The 18923-nt window shown below is 54.1% G+C and overlaps 3 protein-coding genes across 3 annotated transcripts in view; 2 read left to right on the top strand and 1 right to left on the bottom strand.

The window, feature by feature from the left end:
• LOC144736812 (uncharacterized) overlaps positions 1–18595 on the top strand; it is a 37457-nt gene extending 18862 nt beyond the window's left edge. Inside the window, exon 3 of the mRNA XM_078619456.1 lies at positions 17096–18595. The gene's annotated coding sequence lies outside the window, so the exon portion shown is untranslated. The remainder of the gene's footprint in view (positions 1–17095) is intronic.
• Positions 1648–11910, top strand: NUDT19 (nudix hydrolase 19). Its single transcript, XM_078619618.1, has 5 exons — positions 1648–1963; positions 3646–3985; positions 6848–7137; positions 8519–8735; positions 10177–11910. Exons 1-5 carry the CDS (start codon positions 1799–1801, stop codon positions 10458–10460), a joined length of 1296 nt encoding a protein of 431 aa, XP_078475744.1. The 5' UTR covers positions 1648–1798; the 3' UTR covers positions 10461–11910.
• LOC144736811 (uncharacterized) overlaps positions 3033–18923 on the bottom strand; it is a 37171-nt gene continuing 21280 nt past the window's right edge. The window contains exon 3 of the mRNA XM_078619455.1: positions 3033–3958. The gene's annotated coding sequence lies outside the window, so the exon portion shown is untranslated. The remainder of the gene's footprint in view (positions 3959–18923) is intronic.

Raw genomic sequence — 18923 nt, 5'->3', positions numbered from 1 at the left:
CTCCCCATCTATTCCCCCAATCTCCCCACCTATTCCCCCCGAATCTCCCCATCTATTCCCCCCAATCTCCCCACCTATTCCCCCCAATCTCCCCACCTATTCCCCCCAATCTCCCCATCTATTCCCCCCAATCTCCCCACCTATTCCCCCCAATCTCCCCATCTATTTCCCCCAATCTCCCCACCTATTCCCCCCAATCTCCCCACCTATTCCCCCCAATCTCCCCACCTATTCCCCCCAATCTCCCCATCTATTCCTCCCAATCTCCCCACCTATTCCCCCCAATCTCCCCACCTATTCCCCCCAATCTCCCCACCTATTCCCCCCAATCTCCCCACCTATTCCCCCAATCTCCCCACCTATTCCCCCCACCCTCCCCACCTATTCCCCCCACCCTCCCCACCTATTCCCCCCAATCTCCCCACCTATTCCCCCCAATCTCCCCACCTATTCCCCCCAATCTCCCCACCTATTCCTCCCAATCTCCCCACCTATTCCCCCCAATCTCCCCACCTATTCCCCCCAATCTCCCCACCTATTCCTCCCAATCTCCCCACCTATTCCCCCCAATCTCCCCACCTATTCCCCCCAATCTCCCCACCTATTCCCCCCACCCTCCCCACCTATTCCCCCCACCCTCCCCACCTATTCCCCCCAATCTCCCCACCTATTCCCCCCAATCTCCCCACCTATTCCCCCCAATCTCCCCACCTATTCCTCCCAATCTCCCCACCTATTCCCCCCAATCTCCCCACCTATTCCCCCCAATCTCCCCACCTATTCCTCCCAATCTCCCCACCTATTCCCCCAATCTCCCCACCTATTCCCCCCACCCTCCCCACCTATTCCCCCCAATCTCCCCACCTATTCCTCCCAATCTCCCCACCTATTCCCCCCAATCTCCCCACCTATTCCCCCCAATCTCCCCACCTATTCCTCCCAATCTCCCCACCTATTCCCCCCAATCTCCCCACCTATTCCCCCAATCTCCCCACCTATTCCCCCCACCCTCCCCACCTATTCCCCCCCACCCTCCCCACCTATTCCCCCCAATCTCCCCACCTATTCCCCCCAATCTCCCCACCTATTCCCCCCAATCTCCCCACCTATTCCTCCCAATCTCCCCACCTATTCCCCCCAATCTCCCCACCTATTCCCCCCAATCTCCCCACCTATTCCTCCCAATCTCCCCACCTATTCCCCCCAATCTCCCCACCTATTCCCCCCAATCTCCCCACCTATTCCCCCCACCCTCCCCACCTATTCCCCCCACCCTCCCCACCTATTCCCCCCAATCTCCCCACCTATTCTCCCCAATCTCCCCACCTATTCCCCCCAATTCCGGCACGGCACACGAGGGGGGTGAGTGGGTTACCAGCACCACGCCCGGCCGCCTTTGTCTCCCCAAGCGGCGATGTTTACTACTACACCGCAACAGGTACCTATTTGAGGTTGAGTAGACCTAGGGGAGGCCCAGCACCGGGTCAGATTATAATCGTCACCGGGGGTTGATGGGTGGGTGACGGGTGGGTGGGCGGGGGGTGAAGGGTGAAGGGTGGGGGTGTGACGGTTGGGGGGAGGGGGGGGTGACGGTTGGGGGGAGGGGGGGGTTGACGGTTGGGGGGAGGGGCGGTACTTTTAATTCCGTCTATTTTTCCGTTCCGGCCTCGACCCTTTCCACCTCTGCCGTTGACGAGGACGTCTTCCGGGCGGAAACAATTGCACCACATGCGTCTCGGGCCCTGAAGACGACTACCACCACCACCTCCATCCTCCACCTCCGTCGCTTCGAGCGACAATGAACGCGGCGCTTAAACACTGGAAGGAGGCGGCCACCCTCGTGGTGGCGGCGGGAGGGCGAGCCAGGCTGACGAAGACGACCACGAGGGGGAGGATGCAAGAGGAGCCGTTCGGAGCGGCGAGAGGGCGACATTGGCCACGAAGTGACGACTTCGACTACGAGGTGAGGCACCCCACGGCGCCCCCATCACAACATGAAGATCCCCTCACGTTGAAGAAACACAACAACACGATGTCACTTTGTCTACGTGGTGAGTGCCCTCATCACAACACAAAGATCAATCACGTTGAAGAAACACAACAACACGATGTCACTTTGTCTACGTGGTGAGTGCCCTCATCACAACACAAAGATCAATCACGTTGAAGAAACACAACAACACAATGTCACTTTGTCTACGGGGTGAGTTGCCCCCATCACAACACAAAGATCAATCACGTTGAAGAAACACAACAACACGATGTCACTTTGTCTAGGGGGTGAGGCGACCCCATCACAAGACAAACATCTCCTCAGATTGAAGAAACACAACAACATAATGTCACTTTGTCTACGTGGTGAGGCGACCCCATCACAACACAAAGATCCCCTCACGTTGAAGAAACACAACAACACAATGTCACTTTGTCTCCCCAGTGGCGATGTTTACACACCGCACCAGGTACTTCTTTGAGGCTGAGTCGACCTAGCGGAGGTCCAGGACCGGTTCCGATAATTGATCGTCACTGGTGGTGTTGGCCGTGAGCGGGAATCGAACTCGAGTCGCCGGGTTCGTAGCGCAGCGTAGCGCTAACCACTACGCCACCGCTCCCCCACCGCTCCCCACACACGCACACACACAGTCGCCCTTTCAGATGTGTTGTGGCCACCTGGAACGCTCTTCCAATATTAGGAAACCACTGGAGCTGTGCACTTTTAAATCATCTCGATTGACAAACGAATTTCTTTAGAACTGCTTTTTTGTGTTTGGTTGGCTACGTACGGTGCGAAAGAAGTTAAACGTACGTACAGAAGCTGAATACTGCATTTACTTTCACTGGCGGAATCTGATGCGCTATAAAGCTCTTTTTGACAGATGTCAAGAAGATATATACATACAGATAGATACAGATAGACACATGCATACAGATAGACACATGCATACAGATAGATGCATGCATACAAATAGATACATGCATACAGATAGATACATGTGTAGAGAAGTTCCCACGGACGCACTCGGAGACAGAGGTATGTCATGGGCTTTCGCCAGGGTTTATTGAAGGTTAACAATAACACACAAGGGTACACAACTCCCAGGGGCTAGTGGTCCTACTCTGAGTGCGGGTCCCTGCCGGCTAGCTCCGGTCTCTCTCGTGTCGGATCGTGGACTCTGCCGACTCCACCGAGCGGAGAGAGAAGCACCTCTACGGCTACCACCGGCTTCTCCCCAGACTCCCTATTCGATCCTTCTCTCTACCCCTGGTTCCCTCTTCACCCTGCTTACTCTACCCGTTCCCACAGTGACCCCGCTTACGTCACGGGGTCTCCCTTAAGTAGCCTAGGAGACGTGACGTCATCGCACTGAACGGCACTCCCGACGTCACGTCCCCATTTTACTCCTCTACACATGCATACAGATAGATACATGCATACAGATAGATACATGCATACAGATAGATGCACGCAGACTGATACGCGCAGATGGATACACACAGACGGATACATGCAGACAGCGCAACCTCTTCCCTTCTTGTGCTGCCCCTATTCCGCCCTCCAATGTTCCACTCTCCGTCCCTCCGCCCCCCCCCCCAAACGATCACCTCCACCCTCCGCACCCTCCGTCCCTCGCCCCTTCCGCGCAGATTCTGGTGGTGAAGCGCAGCAAGGCCAGCGGCTTCATGCCCAACGCGTCGGTCTTCCCCGGCGGCGTGGTGGACGGCGCCGATTTCCACCACGACTGGGCTCGCCTGCTCGCTCCCTGGCGGAAGCGTCGGCTCTCCGGCGACGGCGTCGGCTCAGCGGAGGACTACGGCGTGACGTGCGGTGCCGGGCCGAGGCCACCGATGTTCGCCACGGATCGCGGGAGCCTTGGCTCGGCGATCCCGGGCGAGCTGGCGTTCCGAATCTGCGCCATCCGGGAGACGTTTGAGGAGTCCGGGGTGCTGATCGCCCGGCCTGCGGAGCGACCGCACCGCGCGCACGGTCAGTTTTTGTTGTTTGGCGTTCGGCACGGAGCAGCGGGGTTTTGGGCGGCCGATGTGATTAATAGTCAAGGTTGTCCTTTGGTCGTCATTGGGGTTAGATCGCGTAAATATAAATGCGTTAAGATGTAAAAAAATAAGAATGGGTTTTCTACCCTCTCTGGCGATAAAACGGGTGTCAAGATGTTCAAACAGCGTGTAGAAATCTTTTGCAAGGAAACACGTCTGCATTCGATTTAAAGTTTTCGTGACTGCATGGATTCATATTCTTGGTTCTTTCTGTAAAGTCACGTAGAAGGGAAATAATAAAATAATAAAAATAAAACATTATAAAATACAATTCTCACGACGTTTGAGAATTTTATCATGTTTTATTTTTATTACTTCCCTTCTGCATGACTTTACCGAAAGAACCAAGAATAGGAAACACGTCTGCATTAACCACGCACGGTACTTGCGGTGAACATGCAAACAAAAAAGATGTTCCGATAACATATGGGCATTGTCTTTGAAACTAATTGGTCTGCAGCGGAGACAGCAGCCTTCTTTCGGTGCTAGTCTCACCAGTGTCGACAATAGAACAACACCAAAAGGAAAACAGTACAGAGACAATGCCACTATCAGAGCATTAAGTCACGAAGGTAAAAAATAAAATGAAAACAACTATATTAAATCACGACGTTTCGGGCGCAACACAAGCATCCATCATCAGGTGGGAAAGCATGGCCTGCTGCTGATGCAGACTGTTTTAAAACAGGTGGGAAAGCATGGCCTACTGTTTGTCTTGGTGTGTGTCTCTCGCTCTGTGTGTCTTTGTGTGTGTCTCGCTCTGCGTGTCTTTGTGTGTCTCTCGCTCTGTGTGTCTTTGTGTGTCTCTCGCTCTGTGTGTCTTTGTGTGTGTCTCGCTCTGCGTGCAACGAGCGGCAAACGTAACGCAGCTTTCGGTGACATCGCCGCCGTCGCCACCAATGACGTTTTCCCAATCCCCCACCCCATGTCCGCCCTGTGCCACAACCACAACCCCTACTACCACGACCACCAATACCAAAAACATTGCTACCACGATCGCCACCTCCACCACCACTGCCACGACCACCATCACCACTTTCACCATCACCACTTCCACCACTACCACCACCATGACCGCTACCATCACCACCGCAGTCACAAAAGCTTTAAATCGAAATTTAACGTTTTGTTTACTTGCAAATCTTACTTAATTTGGCCTTGTCAGGTGTTGGCGGGTTGAACGACACAACATTTTCTATACTTACGCGATCCAACCCAAAAAAACGTGTCTTTGCCGTGTTCCGGTTGCGTCGTAGGGTGGGTTGGTCGGTCTGTCAATGATTTAAGTGTTTGACAATTAATTCGTGAAAACGTTTACCCCAATGTTGGACTCGGTCGTGCGACGCGGCATTGTTTCATCAGACGAAGAATCGACTTGGATCTCCCACGAGGGCGGTACGACTCTTTGCCCTTGACAGTACGAGGGGGTGGCCCACGAAAGCGGATGCCACAGAGCTACGTCTGAGATCCGCTGGTCCGCACAATCGTAGGGGGGTGGCACTTTGCCACCCGCCCTGCCGTGCAGAGCGCGGGCTCGTCGCATGACGGTCGAACCGACTTAAAACAAAGAAATAAAATATCAGAGCTGGACTTTGTCCCAATGAGGAGCCGAGCTGAGTTGACATGTCACGGTTGTTTTTGTCTAGCCAGAGGCGACCGAGCTATTAATGCAGCGCCGCCTCTCCCTCTCAGCCTTCTAAACTAAACTATTTTTTATTTTACCAGGTAAGGCCCCACTGTACAGCTCTTTTTGAGAAGGGATTTTGGCTATCACGAAATGATATCCCAACGAAGTGGAATATCGTCGCATGGAATTTGACAGCAGAAGCCAAATACCCTAAACCCGTGATGTCGATTCTAAATGTGGAGGTAAAACACCGCGCGACCACGGGGAGACAGACACGCAAACTCCAAATATACAGCAGCAGGCGTCAGGGTCGGGTTCGAACCCACGACCTCCTGTACACCAGGCGAGGTAGTTAACATCTCCTAGCCACCGTGATGATGATGAGAGAGAGAGACGCAAACTCCAAATATACAGCAGCAGGCGTCGGGGTCGGGTTCGAACCCACGACCTCCTGCACACCAGGCGAGGTAGTTAACATCTCCTAGCCACCGTGATGATGATGAGAGAGAGAGACGCAAACTCCAAATATACAGCAGCAGGCGTCGGGGTCGGGTTCGAACCCACGACCTCCTGCACACCAGGCAAGGTAGTTAACATCTCACCACCGCGGTGCCCCTGGCTGTGGTTGTACTGCACTCACACCGACTGCCTCTCCCCCTCTTTCTCCCCCTCTCCCCCCCCTCTCCCCCCTCCCTCTCCCCCCCCTCTCCCCCCTCCCCCCCCTCTCCCCCCTCCCTCTCCCCCCCCTCTCCCCCCCCCCTCTCCCCCCTCCCTCTCCCCCCCCTCTCCCCCCCTCTCCCCCCCCTCTCCCTCCCCCCTCTCCCCCCTCCCTCTCCCCCCCCTCTCCCCTCTCTCCCCCCCCCTCTCCCCCCTCTCCCCCCTTCTCCTCCCTCTCTCCCCCTCTCCCCCCCCCTCTCCCCTCTCTCCTCCCCCTCCCTCCCCTCTCCCCCCCCCCCTCTCCCCCCTCTCCCCCCTTCTCCTCCCTCTCTCCCCCTCTCCCCTCTCTCCTCCCCCTCCCTCCCCCCTCTCCCCCCTTCTCCCCCCTCTCCCCCCTCTCCCCTCTCCCCTCTCACCCCCCCTCTCCCCCCCTCCCCCCCCTCTCCCCCCCTCTCCCCCCCTTCTCCCCCCCTCTCCCCCCTCTCCCCCCCTTCTCCCTCCCTCCCCCAGACGACGCGCCGTCGCTGGCCACCGCTGTGCCGGACTCCCCCGCGCTGCGCCGCTGGCGTGCGCTGGTGCTCTCGGACGCGCGTCTCTTTGCGGCCATGTGCTCGGAGCTGCGCGTGGTGCCCGACGTGTGGGCCCTTCACGAGTGGAGCGACTGGCTGACGCCCGTGCCGCTGGCGCCGCCGGCGGCGGGCGCCCCGTTGCCGCGCCGATTCGACGCCGTCTTCTTCCTCTGCTGCCTGGCGGAGGCGCCGGCTGCTTCGCACGACGACCACGAGACGGTCGGCGCGCAGGTGTGGACGCGGCGCCGGTTTGCCGCCGGCGCTCTGCGGTGACGGGACCGGCGAAACGTTGCCGCGGCGTGACGGGGCGACCGCAAGGCGCGAGCCGTGCTGCATTGGCTGCCAGTTGGCGGACGAACGCGTCGTTGCGAGGGTCGCGCTCGTGACGCACGGCGCGCGTGACGCGATTGAGCCGCAATAAGCTCGCCGATCTCTCGTCAAGCGGAATAAACCGTCATCGCGCGAACTACGGTCATCCTCGCAGCGGCGGCTTTTGGCTGGCCGTCGAACAAAGGCGGCGGTCACCGCATCGTCGCGCGGCGCTTTCAGATGCGCTGCTTCTGCGGCCGTCTGGAACGCTCTTCCTTCCGATATTAGGAAGCTACGCGCTTTTAAATCGTCATCTAGATTGACAAACTCATTTCTTTAGAACCGCTTTTTGTGTGGAGTTTCTTTGTCCATCCCCCGCACCTCCGATTAGCCACGGTTGGCGACGAAAGAAGTTCAACATGCGTACGCACACACGCACGGACGGAGCCGCAAGCGCGTTCGGCGCCGGGCGCTATCGTTCTGAGGGCGCAAGGAAGGCGCCACTGTGCTCCACAGACGCCGTTCGCAGCGAGGGTTCGCGCCGAGGGTTGCGACGTCGTCGCCTTGTCCCGAGTAAACTGTGACGCCGTTGTCTTTGTGTATTTCGGCAAATTTGGGGCCGCGACACCGGGGCGCGCATTGCCAAACCGTTATTTTTATGAACGACGTTAGATGTGCGGCAGATGACGCGTACCTTTGCCGCCTGGTTAATGCTGCGGTGTCCACGCACCGCTGTGGCCACGGGGCTCGAACCATGAGCCCTTGCAACGAGCGGCAAACGTAACGCAGCTTTCGGTGACATCGCCGCCGTCGCCACCGATGACGTTTTCCCAATCCCCCACCCCATGTCCACCCTGTGCCACAACCACAACCCCTACTACCACGACCACCACCACCATCACCACTTCCACCATCACCACTTCCACCATCACCACTTCCACCACTACCACCACCATGACCGCTACCATCACCACCGCTAACATAACTACCGCCACCACTACTACAACCACTATCACCGTCACTACCATCACTACTACCACCACGACCACTACCACAACGACCACCACTGACATTGCTACCACCGTCACCACCACCACAACCACCACCGCCATCACCACTTCCGCCACTGCCACCACAACCACTACCACCGTCACTACCATCACTACCACCGTCACTACCACCGTCACTACCATCACGACCACCGTCACTACCACCGTCACTACCTCACCACTAACACAACCACCACCAACCACCACCACAACAACCACCACAACAACCACCACCACCACCGTCGACGCCGCAGTGGGTGCGCCCGCCGGAGCTGCTGTCCCAGCACGAGGCGGGCGCCCTGTGGCTGGCGCCGCCGCAGCAGTACGAGGTGGCGCGCCTGTGCCGCGTGCCGGCGCTGCTCACGCTCGCCGACTTCGCCCGCCGCCGGGCCGCGCTGGGGATGCACCGCTGGATGCCGGTGCGGGTCCCCGATCCGGCGGGAGGAGGAGGTTTGGTGGGGGTGCTGCCCGGTAAGCGGAGGAGCTGCCCCGGTCGCCCCGGTCAGAGAGGGAAGAGAGAGGGGGGGGGAGACGCGCGGCGGTCTGTGTGGGTGCGGTGTAACCACAGCCAGGGGCGTCACGGTGGCGAGATGTTAACTGGTGCGGCCAAGAACGGGTACGGGTAAGGAATCAAAACCCGTTTGCGACCTCTGCTCCACACCGGGACTCGCGATCGCGTGGGCCATGGTGGCGACGGCGGCGGCGACGTGACCCGGCGGTTCGGATCCCGGAAGGTCGCCCCGGCTGATACAGCGGTGTGAGATATAACCACAACGGACTAACCGTACCGCTGCTGCTGCTACGACCACCCACGCGGCGGCTGCCTGGCTCGCAGTAGACGACAAAGCCCCCCCCCCCCTTACCCCCACGTCGGGATTTCCAATTTATAAATTTTCCAGAGGTCGCACCGACGCCAAGAATCGACTCGGTCGGGGAAAAAGCCGCGTCGGTAAACACCGGACTCCGCCCTCGCGAACAAACTTGGCAGGAACCGATCCTCAAAAATCGGTCCTGCCAAGGCGAGGCTTTTCTGGGGTAAAAGCACGGCTTGCGTATCGCCCCACCATTCTCACCGCCGGCGGGGTGAGCCGGCGCAACTTGACCGGCATCATCGGCATCACCGCCGCCGCCGAGCCTCTGAGGGGCTATCGGCCCCCTCGCCAGCTGCACTTGCCCCCCGGCGGAGCGTACGGCCATACAGCAGGGGACCTTTGTCTTTGTTGTGTGTGTGGGGAGGGATGGGCAGCGTAGCGGTGGGCGCACCGCGCTTGCGAACCCCACTTAGCCGTGTTCGATTCACGTGCGCGGCTAACGGCAGTTTGTGAATATATATTTACACGGTCTGGCCTTGGGCTTCCCCGGGGTCGTTTTGGCCTTGAATGAGTAGCTGATGAGATGCGTAGAAACATCGGCAATGGAGAGGCAAAGCTTGCTGGGTGTGGTGCCCGCCTTCATAGGTGCTACCCCCTAACAGCACTTGCCCCGGCAGTCTGCCGTAGGCTATCTGGGGGTGGGGCGGGCGGGGGGGGGGATCTTTGTGTTGCCGCAAAATATTTACGAGCAGACTTTTCCCGCTCTCCTCCGTGTATCTGTCCATCCACTCGGCATGCCTGGGAGTGCGTGATTTCGGCTGCGTTTGGTTTAACGCAAGCGAATACTCTGGGGCGCTTTGAACGTGCTGGCATCGCTTCGGTGCAAGAAAAAGTGTCGTCGGCAGCGAGGAGGCTGGTGAACTGCCAGGCGATTATCGGCGAGGACTAGTTGAGACACACACCGGAGCGCCTCATCAACGCGCAGCGGTAACATTCCTTAATTCTGCCCCTGCGCCGACACGCCCGGCAAACTCGCGTCGCCCTCCCCCACCACGTTATTTTCCGCCGTCGTCTGATCCACCGCCCCCCCCCCCTGCCAGGAGATGAGCTGTACCCGGCGGAACCGGACGAGGTTGGCGGCAGCCACGGCGGTGGTGCCGTGGCCCGACCGGCCGCGGCGCCGGCATCGCCGTCGACACGGCCGGGAGCCGCGCCGCGCCTGCACCGCACCACGACGGCGCGGGGTCGCGCCGGGGTGCTGCTCACCGTGGCGCCCGAGTTTGGCCACCTGGCTCCGTTCGTCAGGGAGGACGACGCGGAGGAAAAGGAGGAGGAGGAGAAAACGAAGAAGAAGCCAGAGTCGGGGATTGAGAGCCGACTGTGAGCTCCGTGTCGCTCCGCCTGACGGCGACACGCATCGTCGTCGTCCTCCGTGCGGATTGACGACGGCGGATTCAAGGTGGAGTTGTAGATGTTGCTGTCCACTCGGTTGCCTGTTCGGAAGCAGAGCGGATCTCGCCCGTTCCTCCTTTGAAGGAGGAAAGGCGGCGGCATCGGCGACGACGACGCCGGAGTGTTTCACGACGACGTGCGATCGATTCGACTTTGGGATTTGTTGGCATGCCCGCTCGCAGGGCCGCCGAGCCTTTAGCGCACACGGATGGCACGGACGATCGCGGGGGGGTGGAGGAGGGTGGCCTCTTTGGGTCGCCTCGACCCGCTTGGATCAAATTAATTGCGAATGATGCAACGGCTGACGGCGGCGTCTTGGACAGAGGGATGGCGGGGGGGGTGGGGCGGGGCTGGAATGGGTGGTGGCGCAACGGTGACGTTCGTGGTCTCGCCGCGAGAAAGGGGGGCCCGGTCCGCGTTTGATTTCCAACTCGGGCGACTTTCTGTGGGGTGTGTGTGTGTGTGTGCGTTGTGGTTAGCGCGCTGCGCTACGGACCCCGCAGAGAGCCCAGTTCCATTCCCTGCTCGTGGCCAACACCGGCGACGAAAATTTGAACCGGACCTGGGCCTCCCCTCGGTCGACTCGGCCTAAAAAAATGAGTAACTGGTGCGGTGTGTGGAAACGTCGCCACGGGGGAGACAAAGGCGGCCGGGCTTGGTGTTGGTCACCCACCCGCTCGTGCGCCGTACCAGCCTTCACAGGTGCTCGCTCTTAACAGCACTTGCCCCAAACGGACTGTGTGGGCTACACGGGTAGTCTTTGTCTTCTGTGTACATGGGTCACGTCACCCGTCGAAGGCTGCTGCTGCTGCTGCTGTTGTTGTTGTGTGCATGGGGTGTGTGCTAGCACATCGGTCATTCGCCTCCGTTAACCTATAGCACCCGGCTATGCCCCGTGACCTGTCAACGAGCCCCCCCCCCCGTCCCATGTTTCACGTGACAAAGTCCTCAAAGTGCACCTAGCCTGGCATGGGCACTGTGGCGACGTCGCTGCTACTTGGCGGCGAATGGCGGCTGCTGCTGCTGTTGTTTGCGTGGGTATCCTAGCGAAGGGAACTTTCCCCGAATGCCAAAGGCTACACATGGAGGATCTCTTCTTGTGTCGTCTTGTGTCTTCTGTCTTCGAGACAGAGATCACGAGCGCACAAAGGGGATCGGAAACTACAACGCCTTAGGTCTGCTGCTGCCGCTGCTGCTGCTGCCGCTGCTGCCGCTGCTGCTACCGCCACCACCGCTGCTGCTGCTACCGCCACTGCCACCACCGCCACTTCTACCCCCGTGAGCTAAGAGGCTCTTCATCAAGGAGCCACCCTACAGAGGCGTGGCGCCCGCCACCTTGCGGAAGGGAGCGGGCACCCCCTCACCCCCCTACCCCCCCCACTCCTCACCCCCCCACCTCCCCCTACCCCTCACCCCCCTACCCACCCCCACCCCTCACCCCCCCCCCCACCTCCCCCTACCCCTCACCCCCCCCACCCCTCACCCCCGTCGCGTGGAATGGGGAATTCCTCTTCCTCGACAAGAACAAATTACCTGAGTCCAAGCACTTCAAAGAGGGGACCTCGGTGTGACTTGGCATCTCTTGAACGACTGTTGTGCATTTCATAAGAACACACAATAATATGGGTGTTTTACCCTTTCTGGCAATAAAACAGGAGTTTTTGTTAAGACGTTCAAACACCAAATTTATGCTTTTTGTAAAGGAATCAAGTTGCTGCATTAACCACACAGCGCTTGCGCTGAACATGCAAACCAACATGCTCTGATAATGTGCGCGTTGATTTGAAGCTTTCGTGACTGCAGGAATCCATACTCTTTGGTTCTTTCGGGAAAGTCGCGTGGGTAGAAAATAAAATAAATCACGACGTTTCGGGCGCAACACAAGCGTCCGTCATCAGGTGGGAAAGCGTGCGAGAGCTTAGCATGTTAATGTGAAATCAAATAGTGGTGCTAATCTCTCACATTAACATCATGCTAATCTCACATTAACATAACGCTAATCTCTCACATTAGCATCATGCTAATCTCTCACATTTACATCATGTTAATCTTTCGATTTAAAGCTTTCGTGACTGCAGGGATTCATCTTCTTGGTTCTTTCGGTAAAGTCACGTAGAATGGAAATAATAAAATAATAAAAATTTAACATAATTAAATAATTCTCACGACGTCATTCAGACTCTGTCTTCTCGACAGACCTGTTCTCCACCTGAGGACGGCTGCTTGCGTTGTGGCCGAAACGTCGTGAGAATTATTTGATTATGTTTTATTTTTATTATTTCCATTCTACGTGACTTTACCGAAAGAACCAAGAAGATCATGCTAATCTCTCACATTAACATCATGCTAATCTCTCACATTAACATCATGCTAATCTCTCACATTAACATCATGCTAATCTCTCACATTAACATTATGCTAATCTCTGACATTAACATCATGCTAATCTCTCACATTAACATCATGCTAATCTCTCACATTAACATCATGCTAATCTCTCACATTAACATCATGCTAATCTCTCACATTAACATCATGCTAATCTCTCACGTTAACATCGTGCTAATCTCTCACTTTAACATCATGCTAATCTCTCACATTAACATCATGCTAATCTCTCACATTAACATCATGCTAATCTCTCACATTAACATCATGCTAATCTCTCACATTAACATCATGCTAATCTCTCACATTAACATCATGCTAATCTCTCACATTAACATCATGCTAATCTCTCACATTAACATCATGCTAATCTCTCACTTTAACATAGCCACTTCCGTGCCCTCTATCTTACAGTTACACGCTAATTTCTCACATTAACATCACTAGCCCCGGCCACTTCTTGATGACCCTTGGACTACACCCATTTCAAACCTTTTAAAAACAGTCTGCGTCAGCAGCAGCAGACCTCGGCGCCCGAAACGTCGTGATTTATTTTATTTTCTACCTCCGTGACATTAGCGAAAGAACCACAGAGAATGTACGCGTTGGCTTTGGCACTGATTGGCCTACACCACCAGAGACAACCTTTCTTCATGGCCTAGTCTCACCACAGGTGTCAGACCAGAGAACGACATCAAAACGCGAACAGCACAAAGACAATGCCACACGCGTCGGAGCATTTGTGGCAGCTTTTTCACGGGATACCTTTTTGCCAGGATCAAAGTATGAAGTAAGTAATATTTAAAAGAAATTCAAACACGTATTCTTAGGTTTTTTCGGTAAAGTCACGTAGGTAAAACATTAAAATTAATAAAAAATAAAATAAAAATCACGACGTTTCGGAGGCAACAGGAGCTGATACAGCTGTCGTGGCTGTGACGGTTCCACCTGAAGACGGAAGCTTGTGTTGCCTCCGAAACGTCGTGATTTTTATTTGATTTAACTTTTATTAATTGTAATGTTTTACCTACACGGTGACTTTACCGAAAAAAACCTAAGAATATGAATCCTTGCAGTCACGAAAGCTTCAAATCTAGAATTAAATTCAAACACGCTTTAATGAAATGTACCGTACGAGTAATGGCAGAACTCCACGACTCCAGGAAGTGGCCCCGAAGCTTGCCATGTCGCAAGGGACTGTGGTGATTTACAGTTGAGCGTGTTCAATTAGACCCGAGCCGAAACATAACAAAAAATAATATTTTAAAATATATTTTTTTTTTATGATAGAATATAGTATTGTCATCAGTATGACATAAGCATACCAAGTTTGCAGTCGATACCACATTGGGAAGTGGGTTAAAATTAAGTTACAAGATTTGAGGATACAACAACAACAGACAGAGTGAGTTAAATAAAAGCGTGTAATAAAATAGGAAGAGGTTTTAGCCTTAACCCCCCCCAACCCCCCCGTTTCACTTGAAACCTCCGGATATACAGAATATATTTCTCCTGATTACGCAAATCAACATTGCCCCGCCGTGTCACCGAGTGGGAGTGATAAGCAGCGTTCGGTGAACTCCTGGGACGTCTTGTAGGAACGTACGATGCAATCGTCATACCGTTGCGTGTCCGTGTGTGTAGTTTTATCAAAGGGAGCGATCGTTGTAGCGGTTAGCGCAACGCACTATGAACCCTGGCGACCCGGGTTCGATTCCCGCTCACGATCGCCAACGCCCGGTGACGATTATCTGAGCCGGTCCTGGGCCTCCGCTAGATCGACTCGGCCTCAAATGAGTACGTGGTACGGTGTGTGGCAAACATCGGCACTGGTGCTGGCCACCCACACCCTCGTGTGCCGTGCCGGCCTTCACAGGTGCTGCTGTTCGATAACAGCACTTGCCCCTACAGCCTGTTAAGGCTAAACGGGGTGGGGGGTATTTATAGTTTATCAGCCTAACTGCTGTCAATTCATAATTTAATCAATGCAACACTCAGGAGAGTGACTGATTGACAGGACCATTGCTCATGTACATAAGTTGAGCAGTCTTTCGCACGAAATGGCTCCGTGGTACCGTCCCGCGAGCCCGCCATCCATGGGACGAAGGGTGAGGGGCGGGCACGATGGCAGCGTGGCAGGGAGAGGGGTGGTCTCAGAATTGTGTCCATTGTAGCTTACGAACCGGGCGTTGTTTTGTTCACGTGGCAAACCTTACCAGTTGGATCATTTTTCGATTTAAAGCTTTCGTGACAGCAGGGATTCATCGTTCAGACTCTGTCTACTCGACAGACCTGCTCTCCAACTGAGGGACGGCTGCTTGCGTTGTGGCCGAAACGTCGTGAGAATTATTTTATTATGTTTTATTATTTTATTATTTCCATTCTACGTGACTTCACCGAAAGAACCAAGAAGATGAATTGGATCATTGTCGGGCTTGGTGGGGGGTTTAACGACACAACATTTAAGTTACGTGATCTAGCCCCCCCCCCCCCAAAAAAAAATCTGTGTTGTGGATAATATTGGTCGCGAAAGGCCCTACTGCTGTACACAGATTGTTCCGTGCCCGGCGCTCTGCGCAGAGCATGGCTTCTCGTATTCGGCCCATCGCCAAATCCCCCCGCGGGTTTCAACCGGCAGAACGCGTGGGGAGTCGTGGGTTTTGCAGAGACGCCCAATAAAAATGGCCCAGAAATAATTTTCTCTCGATAATGGGATCAACAATTGAGCCTGGAGCCAATCTGAACGTGTGCCCAGCAACTGTTGCTACTGCTGTTTTTATTTTAGCAGGTAAGGCCACACTGCGCTATGTATATCTCCTTTTCAGAAGTGACCTGGCCACATATGATCGTTCAACCAAGTGGCTTACCACGTGGAAATTTATAGCAGCCAAATACTCTAAAAACGCACGATGATGTTGATTCTAAATGTGGAGGTAAAAACTGGAGAACCCGGAGACAAATCCACGCGACCACGGGGAGAGAGACGCACGCACACTCCAAATATACAGCAGCAGGCGTCGGAGTCGGGATCGAATCTACGCCACCTGTATACCAGGCGAGGTAGTTAACATCTCCCAGCCACCATGGCGAAAATTCTGTGTTTATTTTTGCCCTGGATCACCCTGACCCACACTATTACACTGGTCAACACACTTTTTCTGGCATAAGGTAATTTTGGGGTGCTGATTCCAAATCTTTTTTGTCTATCACATCAGGTTTTTGAGATATCAAATATAGAATTTTCAATAAAAACTGCAGAAGAAAAATATTAAATAAATGTGGATATATACATAAAATTATATTATAAACACACTATCCTAAAAATACAGCACCATATTTTAACACTAAAGCAGTCACTGACTCGCAACAACTTGCAATCATAAGTGAAAGAGTTAATTTTGGGTAAAATCAATGAAAATGGGGTATGCCGATAGCATAAAAATGAGATGTGATAGAGCAAATCTGAGCTCAGATTTGGAATCAGCACCCTGCAATTAGTCTAGAACAGCTGCAAAAGTCCAGGCCAGAAAAAAATATGTTTTTTTTGTTGTTGACCAGTGTAATCTATCTTAAACAAGCGCTGTCTCGTGACAAGATCGCGTTTACACTATGAGATCTCTTCTATATTTTGCCACTGGTAAAAGAGATCTCATAGTGTAAATGCTTACCCCGAGCTCTCAAGACTCTGATATTGCACTGTGTTTGAGTTGTACGCCTTCTGGCGTCATCTGGTCCAACAGCAATGGGGACTAGGCTTTAAAGAAAGCCGTCTCAGGTGTGGACCAATCAACTTCTAGGACAGTGCATATTATTATCATTATCAGAGTTGCTTCTTTTTGTTTGCTTTTTTGACTACTTGTGTTGTGGTCATTGCAAACATGATGCCTTGAATAAAGGTGGCAGTTTTGTACCAGTTTAAAAGGGTAAAAACCTACTACTAAGATCGCATTCTTGCCCGATCAAGCTCAGTCCAGGTGATACAAAACAATCTTGGTTCTCACCGGACAACGCCGCGCGTCGCCTCTCCGTCGCGAGCGCTCGCATCTCCCGAGCGCCGCCTCGACAGCTCTCCGACGTGAATGTTTTGGCTCCTGAACACAAGGCCTCTCCCCCAGAGGTCGCAACCAGGTACCCGATACCCGTACCCTACCCGATACCCGGCTACTCGTACCCGGCCAGGTACGGGTACCCGTTTGCGACCCTGGTGCGGCCGGGTACGGGTAGGCCGTGAGTCACTGGTGAGTCACCGTTTGTCACTCATTTCGGGTAGGGTACGGGTACGGGTAGGGAACGGCTACCCGTACCCGGCCGGGTACGGGTACCCATTTGCGACCCTGGTGCGGCCGGGTACGGGTAAGGAATCAAAACCCGTTTGCGACCTCTGCTCTCCCCCCCCCATCCCCACCCCGGCTCGTGGAGTGGAACGTCAGACATCGTGCCCCCAACGACACGCACGGCGGCAGCACGACCGCGAAAACAAAACTCCCGACGACGACGATCCCATACTTGGCCCTGTCGCGAGCGCATCGGTCAGGGCTAAGGGTGGCGGCGGGGGGGGGTGATTCGAGAGGGGTTCTTGGTGGCCAGTCTGACTGCATTCCTTCTTTGCCAGCAGAGTTGGTCATCCGCTGCCTCTTGGGGAGGAGGGAAGGGGGGCATGCTACGGTGCATGATGTTCGTGGTTTCGATCCCGACCCTGATGCCTGCTGTCTATTTAGAGTTTGTGTCTCTTTATCATCATCATCATCACGGTGGCTAGGAGATGTTAACTCCCTCGCCTGGTATGAAGGAGGTCGTGGGGTCGATCCCGACCCTGACGATGACGATACCTGCTGTATATTTGGAGTTTGCAATGTCTCTCATCATCATCATCACGGTGGCTAGGAGATGTTAACTCCCTCGCCTGGTATGAAGGAGGTCGTGGGTTCGATCCCGATCCTGACGACGCCTGCTGCTGTATATTTGGAGTCTGCTTCTCTCATCATCACGGTGGCTAGGAGATGTTAACTACCTCGCCTGGTATACAAGAGGGCGTGAGTTCGATCCTGACCCTGACGCCTGCTGTGTATCTGGAGTTTGCGTGTCTCTCTCCCCGTGGTCGCGTGGATTTATCTCTGCGGGTCCTCCGGTTTTTCCCTCCACATTTAGGATCAACATCACGCGTTGAGAGTATTTGCTTGGCTTGTGCTATAAAATTCCACACGATGATGAGCCACTTTCTCTGAGCTATCATTTGTGATAGCCAGATGGCTTCTCGCAAAGAACTACATCGTTCAGTTGGGGCCTTACCTGGTAAAACAAAAAAATATATAAATTTCGATTTAAAGCTTTCGTGACTGCAGGGATTAATCTTCTTGGTTCTTTCGGTAAAGTCACGTAGAATGGAAATAATAAAATAATAAAAATAAAACAATAAAATAATTCTTTCTTCAGACGCTGTCTACTCGACAGACCTGTTCTTCACCTGAGGACGGCTGCTTGCGTTGTGGCCGAAACGTCGTGAGAATTATTTTATTATGTTTTATTTTTATTATTTTATTATTTCCCTTCTACTTGACTTTACCGAAAGAACCAAGAAGAAAATATATATAGTTTATTTGTTGTTTTTAATCACAAGAGATTGTGCAAAGAATGTACACACACAAGATGCACTCAATAAAGATTTCACTTTAAACTATACACACAGCATTGCGTGTTGTTTTAAGTTCGTTGTGTGCGGAATGCAGGGTGGTGGCGACACGTCAAGGAGGGGCCTGGGTTCAATTCCCGACTCGGGCACCTCTCTGTGTGTGGAGTTTGTACTCTCTGCTCCCGTCCTGCAGAGTGAGCGAATGAGTGTCATACCTATAGACATACCTGTGAGGCTGTGTGAGTTTGTGGGTCTCTGTGCGAGTCTTTGGGTCTCTGTGCGAGTCTATGGGTCTCTGTGCGAGTCTTTGGGTCTCTGCGAGTCTGTGGGTCTCTGTGCGAGTCTGTGGGTCTCTGTGCGAGTCTGTGGGTCTCTGTG

Source organism: Lampetra planeri, chromosome 63 (assembly GCF_965212315.1).
Source record: "Lampetra planeri chromosome 63, kcLamPlan1.2.h2, whole genome shotgun sequence".
Lineage (NCBI taxonomy): Eukaryota > Metazoa > Chordata > Hyperoartia > Petromyzontiformes > Petromyzontidae > Lampetra > Lampetra planeri.
The sequence above is the reverse complement of the archived record's forward strand: the minus strand, read 5'-3'. Positions and strand labels throughout refer to the sequence as shown.

Coding starts and splice junctions, on each gene's coding strand:
- NUDT19 (XM_078619618.1), top strand. CDS start 1,799: ATGAACGCGGCGCTTAAACACTGGAAGGAGGCGGCCACCCTCGTGGTG. Junction 1,964..3,645: donor GTGACGACTTCGACTACGAG/GTGAGGCACCCC, acceptor CCTTCCGCGCAG/ATTCTGGTGGTGAAGCGCAG. Junction 7,138..8,518: donor ACGAGACGGTCGGCGCGCAG/GTGTGGACGCGG, acceptor TCGACGCCGCAG/TGGGTGCGCCCGCCGGAGCT.